Source organism: Sphaerodactylus townsendi, linkage group LG01, assembly GCF_021028975.2.
Source record: "Sphaerodactylus townsendi isolate TG3544 linkage group LG01, MPM_Stown_v2.3, whole genome shotgun sequence".
In the NCBI taxonomy this organism is placed as follows: domain Eukaryota; kingdom Metazoa; phylum Chordata; class Lepidosauria; order Squamata; family Sphaerodactylidae; genus Sphaerodactylus; species Sphaerodactylus townsendi.
In genome coordinates this window covers 59,861,331-59,879,989 of record NC_059425.1, presented here as the reverse complement: position 1 = coordinate 59,879,989, position 18,659 = coordinate 59,861,331, and the positions used below count along the sequence as shown (strand labels likewise).

The 18,659-nt window shown below is 40.4% G+C and overlaps 1 protein-coding gene across 3 annotated transcripts in view; it reads right to left on the bottom strand.

The window, feature by feature from the left end:
- Positions 1-2,137: 2,137 nt before the first annotated feature.
- Positions 2,138-18,659, bottom strand: part of SPATA17 (spermatogenesis associated 17) — a 117,885-nt gene continuing 101,363 nt past the window's right edge. For all 3 annotated transcript variants that reach the window (XM_048495450.1, XM_048495372.1, XM_048495289.1), the window contains one exon: positions 2,138-2,667. In XM_048495450.1, the coding sequence (XP_048351407.1) occupies positions 2,587-2,667 (81 nt within the window). In that variant the 3' untranslated portion in view covers positions 2,138-2,586. The remainder of the gene's footprint in view (positions 2,668-18,659) is intronic.

Here is an 18,659-nt window from a genome sequence, read left to right as displayed (position 1 = left end):
GAAAGGTAAGCAGCAACACAGGGTGAATTATCATGGAGAGATGAACTACCTTGAAGCTGGAGCACTCAAAGAGATAGCCTTCACATCTAAAAATTACTATGGCATCCCTTATTCATCAACACCTTTGTGCAAATGGCTTCTGTTCAGCCCCCTCAACAACGAACAAAAGCACTTCGATTTATATGGAAAAATTAAATCCTCTCAGGGAGGGATTTGCTTTGGGTTGCCATTTCTTACTTACCAGAATTGAAGGACATATATGCCCCGCTGCAGTACAGAAAAAAGAAATCAACTTTCAAAACTTTTAATTTGATCAGGCAACCCAAAGCAAATGAGATATCTAAACAAGGTATTTTTGACTGTCATTTTTAAGATGTACTGCTGTCATTTAGAAAATAATATATGTGGTTCACCTGCCCCTGAAGGCTTGAGTATTCTTTCTCAATGTTCAAGAATATTTTATAAACAGTGTAAGGAATAATATGGACATGTCCATAATAGTGTTTAGCCACTGCCTATAGGCACAACACTTCAGAGAGGACAATTAATTATGAACAAAGAGGCAGACCAGTGGATCAAGACAATTCCACAGTGATAACATCAACCTTGAACAGTTTCTTCTGTACCAGGAGGGGAAGAGAAGAAATAACTGGAACGAAGGCGAGTGTGGATTAAGCAAATGACATGATCAGTTCATCATCTAGTGCTGCTTCTCCACAAAATGCCTATTGAAATCAAAATGACTTACTGTTGATCAAGTGTATTTTAGGCAACCCGGAAAACCCACAACACCCTAGTGTATTTCAGGCTGTTTGACAGACAAACTTACCTTATTAGATATTCAGGAGAACACTGAGAGTGCATTCAGCAATCTGACCAGCTGCCAAACACTAAGTTTGAAGCTGCCTGTTTGTCAGGGATCAGCTGGAAGTCCAGTTCTGGGCCCTCTCATTTAGGAAAAAAGCTGTACAGAAAAGTGGAAAAAGGGAAAGGAGAAAGAGCTTGATTCCCTTCCTGTCCTTCTAACCTGGGCAGTGACAGAAACAATTATTTTAATTTCTGCATTGCAAAAAGGAAGGGGAGAAACAGCTAATTTCTCTCTTTTCCTCTACAGACCAGTTTGGAGTAAGGAAAAGTGAAGGGAAATCAGCTGGACTTCTGCAGACCCTCGAACTCCAAATTGGCTTTATCTCAGCAAGCCTGGGCTGCAGCAAAGTTTCCAGGAGGGGGAATCAGAAGAAACCAATTTCTCACTTAGTTGAGAGTTGGCTCCTAATTCCTCCCCCCTCCCTTTTTTTTTGCTGGGTGCAGAGAAAAAAAATCACCACCGGGAGATCAGAAGCTGATTCCCAACTGATCAATCATCAGTTGGAAGTTGGCTGCTCATGGCTTCAAGGAGTTTGTGAATACAGAATATACATGAGAGGGTTGCAAATAGCTAAATTAATTGGCTGCATTGGCAAACAGGAATGGAGATGAACTGCAGGTGTTTTGAACATCAATATGCCAGACTGGTTGTCAATGGCCCTTTCCACATAAATCTCCTCAAACATTTGTAAAACATTGGTAAAACGTTCTCAGTCCCTTTTTTTTCTGCACTCACCCCCTGGAAATGATTTATGGTCACCATTACGTGTTTTCCCCTTTTTTTGAGTTTGGTGCTTTCATGCTTCACAGTTTTGTGTTACAATTCTCCACGTTTTGCCTGGAAGATTAGCCCCCCATAATAACAAAAACTCCCAACTAATTCACAAAAATGATTAAAACACAGGAGAGAGGGAATGGAGAATGAGCACCCAAAATGGTGTCAAGGAGAAAGTTTAGGGACAGCAGAAAGGTGTGGAAAATGTTTTAAAGAGATACACACAGCAGGAAAGCGGTTTTAAAAATGTTTCAGCCTCAAGAATCATTTTAAAAGGGGATTCATTTAAAATGTTTTAAGGCTGGAAATAAAATGCTTTGGGGTTAAAAACAATGTCAAACTTCATGGAGGAAACATTTTATTTTTTGCCTCAAAATGTTTTAAATGAATTGTGTGGAAAGGGCCAATATGCTTGTTCCAGCTCCTATGGTCCCTTGGCAATGACAAAAGTATTCCCCCATGATAGCTACATTCACACACAGATGACAACATATCTTTAATAACAATTTAGATTTATTTTTTTTCCAACAGTAAAGGAAGTTACCATTTACCAAACTGGTTAACATTCTTGATTCTTCAAGATGTTGAGCTCATTTCACAATATGTTACATCTTCAACTTATGGAGAAATGACTAAAAATTTCACATACTTTAAAATACTGAAAAGAAAGACAGAGACTTATTTCTATGGATTTTTTAAAGTTCCCAGCACAAAAAGTTGCTACGACTTATGTTTAAGTCAATTCAGGAGGCAGTCCAATTCATTGATTGCTCCAGTCATTCACCCAGAATTACAAAACTATGCGGAACACTGAAATCAGCTGTTAATAAAAATCATAAAATCATAAAAATCATAGTAATAATAAACAATGCTTTCCCTTCCACATTTTCAAAGATTATTTATTACTAGCATTAAACATGTTGGGCAGCTGGCTAGTAGATGTTTTACACTATTTCTCCAGCTCTGGAATAGGTTTTGCCAAACTTTCCAAATAGATGAATCGGTGGTAGTGCAGTTATGAAATCCTAGAAAAAACAAAGAGTAAACATTTGAGAAGATTAAGTAAAACTGAGTGTCTTACCTTATACCGATTGCAGCTTGGATCAGATGCTATCTCTTCTCTCTGTCCTGTGGCAGACCACCTTTTTACCCCACCCAATGGATGTGTATGCAAAAACTATGACATTTTAACTAGGTGTATACGTAAAAAATTCAGTGTACATAGATGTCAAATGTGTGATCAAGTTCCCCCATACCCTCCTATAACTAGAATTCTCAGGTACCTGCAGCAACTGGAGGAGGTGGGGGAAACTTGTAGGCCACAAACATAGGTCGAGGACTCTGGTGTCAAAATGTGGCAGCATGTACCAGAAGTGATCCCTACAAGGGACACTCTGGTATTTGGGCAAAACTCTATGGTAGAAGCCTTTGTTACCATAGAATTGCAACCAATTACCAGAGTGTTCCCACGGTTGTTAGCAACATGATAATGTCACTTCCATTGTATGATGCTGGAGGCCTTGACCTTAGTTTACTGTCAGTGGGTACCGTTGCTGACTGGCTGAATGATGCCATTGGGCTGGGTGCCAAAGCAGGGGTTTGATAACCTAGAACTGATATCGTGACTTAAGGCTACACTTGATGGATTGAATCATAGCAGCTTTTCTGTAGGTGAAAAAAGGAGGAAGGTTCCCCTTTGCCCACTCAAAAAGACTATGCTGGGGATTACGAGAGCTTAACTGGTGGACTGGACTATATGTGTGGAGGTGATCTTTCACTTCAAACAGTATGTTTCTGTAAAATATTGTCAGAGCAAAACAAAACAAACAAAAAACCTGTGACCAGGTGAAAAATAGGTTCAAATAGGCATGCCCATAGATGTTGACTAGGCAGATTGGGCAAAGGAAGACAGAGCAGGCAGGACAACCAAGAGAGCAAAATCCCTGGCTAAGACAGGATTTCTTGTCACATGCCTTTTTGAAGGAAGCAATTATAGCTGAATAATTTGCCCATGTGAGAGCTAGAAACTTGGTTGTTTTTATTTAGGAAGATTTTAAAAAAAATGAAAATAGGATCTGTGGCAGATTCTATTTGTATAATCAAGCAGGAGGATACATTCAGCCAGGGCTGGTCCTACCATTAAGTGAGGTCAGGTATTAAAAAGATGTAGAGTGGGAAGTGAGAGCTTCAACCCTGCCACCATACCTTTCTCATCCCAAGCACTATGCTGCCTTCCCTGCTCCACCTCTGCTTAGGAGACTGAACTCTCCTCCCTCCCTCTTTCCTCAGGTATCTTTAAATACAACACAGCCTGGATTGTGTTGTACTGTGCAAGGGTTGGTCATGCATGGCTTGCTGCACAGTGTCAGTAAGAGACTGAGGGAATGAAAAGGGAAGAAGCATTAGCTGCTCCAGGTGGAGGAGAGAAGTAATAGGTGAAGGCACCCTTAGGAACAACCCTGTCTTTGAGCACAGTGCTATGCACAGCTCTCTTTAGCCTGTATTCATAGACTACGACAATTGTCAGCTGCTGAGTATTACTGATTATGACTGTCATATGGGGAAGGGGGACAAGCAAATGATAATTAACTTATTAGGGAGAACAAAGAGAAATTTGATCAGAAAAACAGCTGTCGGTATTCCTCAACCAGGGCACTTCTGCCCTCGTCCCTCTTGTCATGAGAAAACAAGGACTGGTCATTTCTGACCCCTGAAATAAGCACTGATCTGAGAGAGCAGACGGCTTTTGCTATTAGGATGACTTGCCAGACAATAACAACTGGCTGCCAGAATTAGCTTCTTGGGACACTTTAGGTGCCTTTGAAGTGAATGGCTTCTTGAGCTGGAACTAAGCCCAAGCCTAGCTTCAAATTCAAGTCAAAATGACAAAGAGGGAGTCTGCTAGCCATTCATTCCCTTGGCATAAGATTACTTTAGGTTGGCAGCTGTACTGTTTATTTGGTTGTTCAAAAGCTATTTCATTACACACTCACAGCTGAGTATTTAAACAACTGGGTCAAATCACAGCCCCAGAAGTGGTAGCTGGCTACACCTAGGCAAGACCTCATTGTATCATACTGCACATGGTGGTGGAATAGGAATTACTATGAACACATATATTAATACATGAAATTTATTACTTAAATTCAACAAAAAATCTTGACCTAGCACAATCACACAGAAACATGTGCATAACTGGATTGGGAATTACTCACAGAAACTGGTATTGCATATATAACTCCATATCCTAACCCAGAAGCCAACATGCATATGCACAACACTGTAAAACAAACATCCCAAGTTGAGGGACAGGCTGGATTTAGTTCCCCTCCCATTCTCATTAGTCCCCCCCCCCCATTCTCGTTTCCTGCCCCAAATCAACTGGTTAATGCTATTTTGTCTTGTTTTACAGGTGTGTATACACACACACACACACACACACACACAGAGAGAGAGAGATGTACATGAACCTATCGGTTACTTGGTACAATTCTAGGTACTAGTTATCACCTACAAACCTCTACATAGCTATGGATGCTCATATCTACAGGATCACTTTTCCTGTTATGTTCTATTACAACACCTTCACTCAACAGAGCAAAGCCTTCTGAATGTAAGGCTAACAGCCGCCAGTACACATGCATCATCTGTGGTAGCCACAGTGAAAATCAGGAAAGCCCCCACACTACAATCATTCCACAAATTGTGTCAAACCGAATTGTCATGGAGCACATATTTATAAAGGGAAAGACTATACTATAATAGCATTTCTATAAAGGGAAAGCAGCATAATGGAATGGAAGGAACTTTACAAAGGAATGAGTATAGCCTAGTCCTCTGTTTATTGTTATGTACTAGCTTGCTTTTATTGCACTTTTTTGTTTTATTGCATTGACATACCAAGTCTGATTTTTTTTTGCATTATTGCTGATTGTTGTGATTCTGTTCCTATTACCTTGTTTGTTAGATATCTCATGCTATTTGACTACATTGTCTTACCCTGTGTATTCTGTCATGAGTATCAGCAAGAAAGGTGAGATATAACTGATGTAAAAAAAATTAATTTCTGTAGGGAAAATTTGGTACAAGTAATTTGTAAATACATGCATGAACTGAAACTAACATCTTCTGCAAATGTTATGCCTTATTTTTCATGAAAATTGGAGTTTATTCGATTGCTGCTAATTCTTTTAAAATCAAATCAGTGGGGAATGACAATATTTTTTGAAACCTGTAAAATCATACAGTAGTGTGCACAATTTACTTTATAAAAGAATAAATAAGACACGTAGGATTATATAGGCTGGGATTCTTTTAAATGCATTTGTCTATGATTTTATAAAGAGATCAAAGATAACTTGTCAATGTTTCTCATATGAGTTTTCCACTATTCAACTGTGTGATTATTTCATTATATCCCATGGCTCTAACATAGCAAACCACAGTAGCAAGGTTTCCTGTTGACTCAATCAACTGAATATTTTGCTTGTTTCATTGCTTCACAAACAGGACACACAATCTGTATACAAATCCTGTATACAATATTTATAAGAGCTTTCTTAATTTATAATTTTGAGTTTTAGCCAAATTGTCCATATTTTTCCTACATATTTGGTTATAAATTTAAAAGCTGATGGAAATATTTGTGATGTTCTAAAAGAGTATTGTGAAATTCACCCTACAGTTTATTTTGAATAAGCCATCTGGGGCTCTTCATAGCCTAGATACTTGTGAACGACACAGTGGGAAGTTTTACTTAAAAATCAATGGCACAAACATGGCTCTCTCCATTTAACTCTAGGCGCCCACATCCAAGACCTCCCTGCAATCCAAATGCCTGTAATGACAAAATTAGAAAATAGAGAAGCTGCAAGACACTCCATGACCTTTTAATATCCATGCAGTGCTCTTTAAGAAAGAGAAGGAGAACAAACAAACATGGCGGTCAGCTATAAAAGTAAAATGTTGATCCAGCAATGAAGGACTTCCTTCATAAACGTATTAGTACTGGTTAACACTTCCAACTAGTACAAGTGCTTCTGACATGACAATATGAGTGTAGCAGTTCCTTCTGTCAATACAACACAAATGTCATTTCAAGTGCTCAAAACCACTAAGCTACCCTAAAAAAGATTGATTTATCTGCTCCAATGTTTCTTTGGGGCAAACTTTCCTCACAACTGAAACCAATTAGTGGGCCTGGCACATGTAGTGCAGAATGTAGGTCAGCGTCAAGTAATAAAAAAGTATTGACTTTTCTGTGTCTGTAAGCAGCATGAAAGGGGTGCCATGGCCTTGTCGTATATGAAAAGAGCTCCATTAATTTCACTTATTTCAACAAGGGCTGTCAAATACTAATGCTTCTATTGCACTTTTCACACAAAGTACATTGACACCAATACTGGCCTCAGTGAAACAGGTTTAAAATATTTCAGCTAGTGAAAGGGGTCCACACTATAATTTTCAATTCCCACTAGTACATTTAGACACCTTAAGTAGCATTGCTCACAAGAGCTATTGAGAGAAATGAGATGGGATATTAATCTTGACTAACAATTACTTCCACGGCCAATGGAATCTATTTCTTTTGTATAATCCCACCAAAATAATCCAGAATGCTGGACATTATTTTATGGCTCAGGAACATGCTATCAGTTGTGGGAGAGGGGTTATTAATAAACATTCACAAATCACAGATACATTGTTTGCATCTGCACACTGTGGAATTGCAAAATCAGCACATTAATGTTGCCACTTTGATTCAAATGGTGCCTTTTGTTTCCTAATTTTACTATATAAACAATTACTACTGCACATCCAAACTAAAGACATCAGACAAATATGTTTGGGTTAAGCTAATATTTTCTAAGAACAACTTTAACTGCTGACTGTTAGTGTGGGCCACCTGAAATACTTCCCAACAGGCAGGGGCATAGCTAGCAAAAATGGAGCTCATGGAAAGAAGTGAAATTACACTTTGTTGGTGGGGGGCGGAGGAGCTGGCTTCATTCACAGTCCCTTGATGCTGTCCCGACCATACCCCCTGCTCGTGGTTTCCTTAAAATTCAACTTACTTTTCTTCTAGCCATCTGAGTGGTGCTGAGGCTTGCAAGAACCTGGGGGAAAGTGCGCCCTCCCTGGCCTTGTTCCCACCCGAGTGTCTTGCAAACCTTGGTGCAGCTTGGATGGCTAGATGGAAAGTTAGCTGAATTTTAAAGGAACTGTTCCTGCAGCTTACTTTCCTTCTAGTCATCCAAGTGCTGCAGTGTTGAGGCCGGAAAGACACAGGGGGCAGGAAAACAGGGAGGGCATGCTCCTTCCCTGGATTGTCCCCACCCCTAGTGTTTTGCTGAGCTTGGTGCTGCTCAGATGGCTAGAAGGAATGTTATTTGAATTTTAAAGGAACCACTGGGTTTTTCTGCAGAGGCAGTAGCAGCCCCCTGGGGGCCCCCTGCCCCCTTCACTATGCCCTGGCCAACATGTTGGCCAGAGTTTGGGCAGATCCACCCTGCCTTTAAACTTAGTTTCGTACTATACCTTGCTTTTTCTTGCTATCACATCAAGACTGTGTTGATAGATGTTGTTCATCATCATGTCAGTGTGCTAGTTCAAATGATAATTCTCATAACCAAAAGTCAATCCAGTCCCTCTCTGGGCATCGGGACTGGTCAGCCTGCAGTGTCTGCAATTGTTACCACTTCCCATCCACAGATATCTGTTTGCCTGCTTACAAAAGTTGGTGGAATATCTGGCCCACTTTAAACTTCCATAGCCCATCCTTCACCAACACTGTGTGAACAGGCAAAAAAGAGAACCTCTCTTGACCAATTCAGAGGAGCCAAAAAGTTCCTGCTGAGCCACAAGTTGACCAGCTAATCCCATAAGACACTGAAGGGAGAAGGGTATATCTGTTCTGACAGTTGCCATGAGGAGTGTCTTGGGATTCTTAAACCCCTGCACATTTCCAGACCCAGCTCTCACCCAGGTCTGAACAACCACAAAGGGACAACTACACATGGCAGCTTCCCTTGGGGAATGCTGCAGACATCTAAGATGCTAAATTGGTAAATTTTAAAATGCAGCAACAGCCCAATAAGGTAGCTCAGTAAGATTAGATGCTCTTGTTCCTCCTTTACTCTTTCAAGTGCTAACCCCCCCTTCCCAGCTGCTATTTTAGCACTTGAAAAGGCATGGGGGGGGGGCAAAGCAAGAGTGCCTGCTTCCACCATGCTGCAGCCCAATTGCAATAAGGCCCCCACACCATGTTTAAATTGACCATTTTAGGCTCTAAAATGTCTGTGACATCCCATGTCTGACACACAGACTCTGTCACATCTAGTTGTGCCCAAAGATAAAAATGCAGGCCCAGACCCAACTCTCATCCAGGTCCCAACAACTGCAAAGAGCACAGGCTATTTCAAACTGGAAGGCACTCTGTCCTCTTTCCTCTTGAAACGGCAACCCAGACATTCCAGACCTCTATCTGGCGAAGTCTCCCTGCCTCAATACAGGAGCAACAGCCTTTCATATCAAGCTGCATCCAGGAATGTTGCTGTTATAGCTGTACCAAGAGGCTCAAACCTTCAGGTACACTTTGGGTGTCATAATCCCAGTTGGAAATAAGAAAGGAGACAGCTGCAGGGTCTTAAAATACACTTCAATGTTCCCTGCTGCTGGCCCCCCAGGCATGCTCTGGCTTTTATAGTCCCACCTGGAAACCAGGAAGGAAATGCCTCAGCAATAGGGCTTCCAGAAATGTATTCCTGATGGCTGGCTGACTGCTTGCAGATCCTCTTTCATTTTTCCTCTTGTTGATATTGTAATAGCTCTGACCTTGTTTCTCAGACTCAACTTTTCATGAGGTGAAGTCTCAAAGAACTTAGGAAAGGAACTTGATCCTTCCTGCCTAATTTGTGTACTAAAAAAACAAAACCCTGTCATCTTATTTAGCTTTTGAATGGGAAAGAACCTTGCATATTCCCCACTGAAGTAAACTGGCCAGTTATAGTCAGATGACTACCATATTGTTCCAAAATTCACATGAAGCCAAATATCTTCCTTAATTACAAACTTAAAGTGTTTTCTGCAATTAGATTTCACTGTATTTTTCATGAAACTTGAGGGATGCTTTTGAAGACATTGGCTAATTACCTCCACCAAATGCAAATAACACTGACCCCCCCCCCCCCACAAAGAGGCTAACTGGCTAAAATGGAGGGTGATTTTTAGCTTACTTTAATGACTTGATAAGTACTCTTTGAATCAACTTGTCATTAGTTCTTAAAATATAAATGATACTGCTAGCCCTCAGAAGACAACTTAATGCCCTTTTTGTATGATCCTCTCATCATACTATTCTACTTGATGGTTAGTAACAAAAAGCATATGATAATATGCTGTACAAACACAAGGAAATTATTCTCGCAGTTGGAAGTCTACTAACAACATGATTTTAATATCTTATCCTTCAAACAGAGACAGAAAATTATTAATTGCTGTTTAATTTATGCAACAAACATTTCATTATAAGTGTGCTTAAATGTTTACCAAACCTCTTAAGAACTAGTAAATACATGCTTCTGAAAGTGGTGTAAATCATGGAGCTAAAATCAAAAAGCCTTGTTAAAAATATTAAAGATTTATAATTACTGTTTCGGAGCTTGAATAATTTCTTATCTGATATTCCTTTTATATATGGCCCACATGAAAACTTTTAGAGCATTGTTAGACTGTCTCTGGAGAGTCCCAAAGGAAAACAGTAAGGTCAATTCATTATGCATGGAATGCCTACCTCGGGGCTCTTTGCGACACTGGGGTTGTAGTGGGTTCTCCTCACATTTCTCTGTTTACACATGAGGAGGCACTCCACTGAGTACTGTGCAGAGTGCTTGCTGAACTTTCCTGGATCTTTGCTTTTTCTGGTTCTCTTAACTCCGCCCATCAATTCACTCTTAAAGGCACAGGTTGCAGGATTGCTGGCTTTGTTAAAGTCCTTTAAATTACTGTTATATTGATATTATAGCCCCTTTTTAAAAATAATCCCTCCCCCAAATAAAAGAGATGAAGCCTGGACCACACTCTGCTGAAGAAGGGAGACATATCCTAGAACGCTAAACACACACACTCACACACTTCCTACAAGAGTGAGGCTTGTTATTTTGATGTTCCTTGGTATTTTCATGTTCCTTCATTATTTTGACAGTTCTAAGATGGTACAAATTCTTGAAGTTAAAATAAAGTTTTTAAAAGCCACCCTATCATTGGAATTGGCAGAAGTAGAATGGGGGAGGTGGGTGGTGCCAAAAAAGTGCCTTACTGGAACTGTGTATAGAAACACCAAGTTGACCCCCGATTGTAAATGAGCACTGTACAATCCTCATCCAATCCCTGCCACCCCCTGATGTGGTGGTGGAGATTCATTCCTGGAATGGGGGCAGAGTGCATGGGAACATTGGGTTTATGGCACTCACTGAGTGAATGGGAACATTAGGACTAAGCACTCTTTGCTAGTATTATATCAAGATATCAATATGAGAATTTAGAGGTTGATGTGTTTTGGCTAAGCTTCTTTTCTTTGACTTCCACTTGCTGGCTACTGAGAGATACTGGCAAGACCTGTAACATAGAAGGGGAAATGAAGGAGGTGTGAATGACAGTGTGAGGGAGAGGGAAGGATGAAGCTACATAGGCTGGCCATGAGCCGAGGGAAGACGTCCAGGGCAAAACTGTGCATACTGGCAAATCTGTCCCGCTCTGGTGGTGAAGCAAATTAAAGTTGTACTAGTAGTGGTGTCGCTTGCTGCAGAGAGACTGGAAAGCAAAAGTGGGGCTCAAGGAAATACATCCGTACTAGACATCTTGCCACAACAGACATTCACCTCTGCAGAATGACAGATATCTTGTCCACAATCAGCCTAAGTTTTATAATTTACTTTCATCAGATGTCTTCGGACAGGATCGATTTTGCACATCAAACCCAGGCAACATACACTACACTCACTCTTACAGTCCAATCCAAGAGAGGGGGTGATTGTATGTTGGCCACACATGAGCCGCTGCAGGGCAAAGGCATTATCTCCAAAGCAGAATGTGGCACCATGCAATATCTCAGGAAATGGAGGCAAAAAACGGAACTGAGTGGGAAGATATGCCAGTGCAGGAGCAATAGTGCAAAGAGGGCAGGCCACATCATCCGGGTACAGCTGTTATCAAACTAACCCTTTATGGGATGGGGGAGTCCTGTTTTTAAGAGTCTCTACCCATCCTGCCAACCCTTGGGGTGCCTAGCAGTGCTGTGCCAAAATGGGAGGCCCATACTCTGAATTGGCTAGTGTATCCACAAGGACGCAGTAAAATGTGTCTGGACTTGCCCTTATCCGTCTTACAGAACACCTGCGTCACATCCTTCCTAAAGGAATTATGAGAAAACAATGGCCCCGCCTTGGAAAGTGTTCCCAGCTCCAGCCCTGGACTGAACTATCCATTGTGTGAAGACAAAGGACTTGTTAATGTATTTGCCCCAAATATTGTATTAACCCAAAATTTCTTCTTTTGACTAATCTTTCTCTAACAACCACCTTATTTACATTGCCATTGTTTTATAGTTATGATTGACTCAGAACTCTGTCTACCTCCAGGCACTCCTAGCTTAGCCAATCAGGCTAAGCACACAAACTGTTAGATTAATGACTCAACACTTAAGGTTAATGTCCGCCTCTTGTCTTTCCCCAAAAAGGCAAGATTCCCCTTTGTCCTGGGAGATTAAGGGCCACCATGCATAATCCTGAGGGTTCCATTTTTCCTACAAGAAGCCCCCTCTCCCAGTAGCCAGTGTTCAATATCTCTGGACACTTTGCTCTCCTGCAGATTTCTTGCTAAAGCTGACCACCTTGGTAGACATAGGCAATGAAGATCTCAAGCATATCCCTAAGCCAAAGAGTCTGCTCTCACTAATTCCCCCACTTTAAAAGGGACAGACTCCCACCATTTTGGGTAACACAACAGGGGAACAGGGGGAGTGAGAGCAGGGGATGTGGACAGGCAGAGCAGGGAGGTGTGGCAAGTCAGAGCAGGGGTCATGAAAAGGCAGAGCAAGGGGTTGAGTCCTTTTCTTGGTGAACTTTACTTCTGGGGGCAGTGGAAGCTTCATGTATAGGAAACGGGAAAACAAAATAAGCCTCTTGGGGGCCCATAAAATTGAACCCCCGGAAGCAAAGTTCACCAAGCCTGGATGCTATTACCAGGAGGGCCTCCTGGAACCACCTTGAAAGTCTGGTGCCTCTATCTTAAAAATGTGCAGCCTGCTTACATACTCAGGCTGATTCTGCATGGGCCAAAAACAGCATTGTGAAAACTGTGTGAAAATGGTGCAAAAGGGTTTAAAACTGTGTAAAAGGGTGTATACTGTTTTCACACCACTGTTTTTGGCCCATGCGGAATCAGCCTCAGAAATTCCCCATTGGCTACAATGGAACCAAGACACTGCAAAACAGAGAATCTGGGCAAATTTCTTGGGGTGCTTGTCAGGGACGCATTTTTAAAGCTAATGCCACCAACATTTCAGGGTCTCATATGGACACTGTCATGATGATACCTGAGTTTTGTTAAGTTTGGTTCAGGGGGTCCAATGTTATGGACCCTCAAAGGGATAGCCCCCATTTCCTGTTAGATCCCATTGGAAACAATGGGGGATGGGGCACCCACTTTGGGAGTCCATAACTTTGGACCCCCTGAACTGAACTTCACCAAACCTGGGTGGTATCATCAAAATAGTCTCCGGAGGATATCCTGAAAGTTTGGTGCTGCTAGATTTAAAAATGCACCCCCTGCAGGCCAAAACGCAAAAAACACCAACAATACCAAAAAAATCAGACGGACCCGGATGTTTCGGGTATACCCAAATACATTGTCTTATTCAGACATACAGATAATTTTATGCCTGAAAAATCCGAATTTTGCCGAATTTCTAGGGTATTGACCAAGCCTAGTCACGACCTCTCCAGTGAATTACGTTTTTATATGGATTAGGTTATACTAAATTTTACTTAATGTGGTTCCATTTGTGCAAGAGTGACTGTAAGCAAAAGTGATGATTTTACATCATGGCTGCTATGTACCCAAATCAAATGACTAGTGATGCAGCTGTTCAACATTGTACTATGTCATGAGTAAGTGGAAATACAAGATGGAAGACGGATATGTTGATTTAGTCAAAGACTACTTGCAACAACTTTCTTGTCTTGCAAGTGCTCTTTGCATAGCAAGAAATGTTCCATGGGGCCCAACCACAAGTTTTTACATAATCATTACTGTATACCTCCCCAAGCCTAGGACAAGGTTGGGTAACCATTTCTATAAATATTGTAAAGGCCTGGCACACAATGTTTCCCCCCATTTCTCTTATAGCTCACTCTAATCACACTAGTACTATTAGTTTTGTTCTGGCAGTTTCTGAACATGCCTAATATCTGTATTTGAACAAAAATGGCCAAAGATAATATTCTATTTTTGGAACTAATACAGTCTTTATTACAGTTAAATTAAATTAAGAAACTGATGTGAATTTCCTCACAAGCTATTTCATACTTGGATACCCTTGAACTTTACTGAATCAGAGTGAAAAAACAAATGTGTGGTTGAAATTGTGGGACTGGTATTTGGAATTTATTGGCTCATGTAATTCAAGCTTCAGTTTAGTGCAGGCCAATTTCTAAAAGTACTTCATAGAAACAGACTAGATGGTCTACAGCTTCAGCTTCAGTGATTTACAATTTACCAATGACACTGCATCAATATGAAAATATACCAGTAACTAATAAACTGTTACATGAAGATAATGACTACATGATATAGGATTAAGGATACATGTATAACAACAGTGCATTTTAAAACTCTGAAGGAAACAGAGTAAAGATTGGCTTAATTCTCCAGCAAAGGAACCCTTTGGACAATGCAAGTCACTCCTGTGCCAGTATACGACTCTTTGCCTGGAGGACTATACTGCCTCCAGTGGTGCAGAGTCTACATTCCAATCTATAAAATGAGAAGTTTTATTTTTTAATTACACTGTTGTCTTTCACCATACGTATTGTAAAACTGAAAAGTGAACTTGTTACAAAGCAATGTACTTGTTTACACCTCCCATGGAAATTAATTACATTTATAGCAACTAATGGGATTTACTCATGCCAGATACATACAGAGCAAGAATAAGTGTAAATATGCAAATACTCTGCAAGTAAAGTGTACAGTAGTTCTACTTGCAAAGATCCAGCCCATAACAGGTTGGCATGGGAATTAATTTGGAACTGTGAGGAAGGTCTTGGAGACTTCAAGCGAGGTTTTTAAATGGTTGTACAGAAGGTTTCAGAAATATGTTAGGGCAGTGATGGCGAACCTTTTCGAGACCAAGTGCCCAAATTGCAACCCAAAACCCGCTTATTTATCGCAAAGTGCCAACATGGCAATTTAACCTGAATAGTGAGGTTTTAGTTTAGAAAAAACGGTTGACTCAGAGGTGTGCGTTACTCAGGAGTAAGCTTGGTGGTAGTCAGTGGTTTTGCTTTGAAGCAACCATGCAACTCTTCCAACGGGTGAATCATGACCCTAGGAGGGTTTACTCAGAAGCAAGCCCCATTGCCAGCAACCGAGCTTACTCCCAGGTAAAGGATCGTGCTTTAGTTCTTCACATGAAAATCAGTGGGGCTTAACAGCGCTTAACAGGGTTACCTACACTGCTTCCCCAAAACTAGGTCTTAGGTTTAATGCTAATAATCTATCCCAGTGGCTCAGGCCAGCCTTCATGTGTGTGTGTGTGTGTGGGGGGGGGGGCTCTGTTTGTGCGTGCCCACAGAGAGGGCTCTGAGTGCCACCTCTGGCACCCGTGCCATAGGTTCGCCACCACTGTGCTAGGGCATATGCTAGGAAAACTAGGTTTTAAGCCTAGCTTTCAATCCAAAACAATTCAACAAACTGTTCACTGGGTATACTAAAACAATTTTCTTTTCACATTAAAGACTGCTTAAAGAAAAATGTCTAATAAGCAAAGTAGTTCCAGCATTTATAAAAACCACAGGTATTCCAATCTGAATGCACCTATGATAGAAATTGCTTGGATTGCCTGCTCCCTCCCGCCCGTCTCCTGGATTCTGGTACATCTTAATAATAGATGAGACTGTAAAAAAGTCACACTGTTTGTACAGAATGCCCTCTGAAGCATTCATCCAGCATGTCTTTGAAAATCCTTTTCAAATGAAAGGATGTCAGGCAGTACTGAGACAACATTGTTTAATGGTTTTTTTTTCATAAAATCATGAAAGTGGAATTAGCCTCTCACTACATCAGACATTCCTGCTCCTTCAGTGATTCCCCTTTGTTATGTTTAGTTTCAAGGTTTTTTAAAAATAAACAAGCCATATTTTGGATCTGCAGACAATTTTCAGTTTCTATTTAAAAAACCCACCCAACTTTCCCTGAGTTCATAGAAAGTAGTCCTGTCAGCACCATCCAAGTTTCTGAGATATTGCATGATGCAACTATCCCCTCCCCCTAGTATTGCAATCCCTGTTATGGATTGCCCATGAGCACAATTTCCAGCAAGGCCATCCTCCCTTTGATAGTACTCTCCAGCTGTAGCCTTTCTATGAGCATTGCTAGACTCCAGAATGATGTATCGTGTGAATGTGTTTGCATTCACCAATACTGCTGCTGCTGCAGGGCATGAAAATGTGAATCACTCCCTGGACTGATAAGCCCCAGTACAATACTGCAGTACAATACTATCAACCACATCTTTGCATAACAAGTTCCACCCAAACACTTACTGATTGGTTTGCCACCCTGGGACATGGACAATATATATTCCAAACATTCCCTTCTCTCTGGACACAGTGTGTAACAGATGCTAGGAACAAGATCCACCAGACCACGGCCACACAGCACGGAAAACCCACCAGAACCAGTTGAATCTGGCCGTGAAAGCCTTCGACAGTACACACACATTCATTTTGTTTTCAGGATTTACCTGGAAGCAACTTGAATTTGATTAGTCATTTTCACGTAAAGTGACAAAAAGGAATGATGTTGATAACAACATTTCTTTAATTGATTTTAAAAATCAGAACTCCTAGAACGCCTGATCCTTTCTGAAGTATATTCTGCTAGTTGTAAAAGACAGTAAATTGCTGTTGAAATGTACTGAAATATTATTTTAGGATGATATGGTTTTTCTTAGGAATGACTTGAACTTCTTGCCCGTATTTATTTATTTTTCTTTTGAAAACATCCATTTCATTCCTTGTTATGAAGTAATACACGTGACCCTGTCCGACTGCATAATGGTTGAAAAAAATGAAATTATTTTGATAGTTACTTGCTCTTTTTTTTCACTGAGAAGGTACTTCACTTCAGCATTCTTTCCCTTCTTCTTTCTTCACTGCCCCTTGACTGATATGATTTCATTTAAGTGGCTGTGTTGCTATCATGTCAGCAACGGCGTTGTAACATCATTTTCAAAAATCGCATGGTTTATTGCAGCCCATAAGTACCAACAGTAAGACCAACAATTGTGCAAGCAAAGGAGAAAAAGAAGGAAAAGAACAACGAGAAGGCATAATTGGAATTTATTTACAGTGACTGCCAAAGATCACCCAAAGCAGGAGGTGTTTTTCGATACTTTACAAAACAACAGAAAAGAAAGTAGATGAGGCAGGTTCAGAAAAGAGAGATGACAATTTGTGTGGTGCCCCCTCACCTTTGAAATGTCCTCTCCGCTTTATTGTTGCTTGTGGGCAAGGACTTGATTTTAATGACCTATTTTTAATATTATAGTGATTTTAATTTGAAGCCATCTCAAGCAGGACTCTGAAGAGGCATCACATAAATATCCTCTATAAACAGATAAACAGCTGTACAATCTTATTGTATTTAAATAATATTCTAATTGAATATTCTTGTGTAACGGCAGGATAATAGACAGATTGAACCTGACTGTAGTTTTGTTAATATTTAGAGAGAATTTCTAAAAAATGATGATAACGCTGAATGTTGGTCAAATTTGGAAATGAGCATTACATTAACAATTGTTCAAGTACTTTTTTTCCCATTTCCAGAAAAAAAGCAGAGTGAGATATATAGTAAAGATTCCTACATCTCTTCATAGATGGAACCTGAAAAGTTCATATTCTGAAACTTCTAAGCCATTTTGAAGTTAGCGTGACCATTCAGAGAAACAACAAATCATGTCAAATTCTGCCGAATGATACAGCACAATCCAATCCATGAATTTAATTTAAAGCCATAGGGGGCATCAAAGTCACCCAGCCCACTTGCCACATCTCAACAGTTCACACCCATCCTCCAGTGCAATTCATAAGCATATATGTGTATAGGCTTTATTGCTACCTTTAACTGAATTAAAAGCAGTATATCAAATTTTATACTTGTGCTCCTTTTATTAGCTTTCTACCACTCGATCAGCTGATAGAAGCTATAATGAATTATATAATATATATAAAACTGGAGTTTTTGTGTCCTATCCTAAGAGTGTAATATTTCAAAAACAGACCTAAGCTTTAGGGAAAAAAACCAATTACAGAAGCAGCATTAAAAATGCCAAGCACCCGGCAGAAGTAATTCTGGATCAGTTTAAAAAAGTGATTGATGAAACTCTAATCCGAGCTGAAGGAACACTTTCACAACAAGCTGTGACCATTCCACACACTTCATTAGCTGCCATAATTAGCCTGGTGTTTCAATTTGTTAGAACTGGTGGGGACAATTTTACTCAGAATACAAACATCAAAAAGCAGGGTCCCTCTGACTTCTGAAGTGGCTGATGAGAGGCTTTCGAGTCTTTTTGTTAACCAAAAGATTAATTACAGCTGATGGGAGGCTGTACTCTGATTGTCACTCTGTCTATGTACATTACTTTTAGCATTAGAAGAAAGACAAGGCTGACACTGCACTGCTCAATCAAGCAGCTTCACATTGGGGCAGTCAGTCTGTTTTAATATGCATG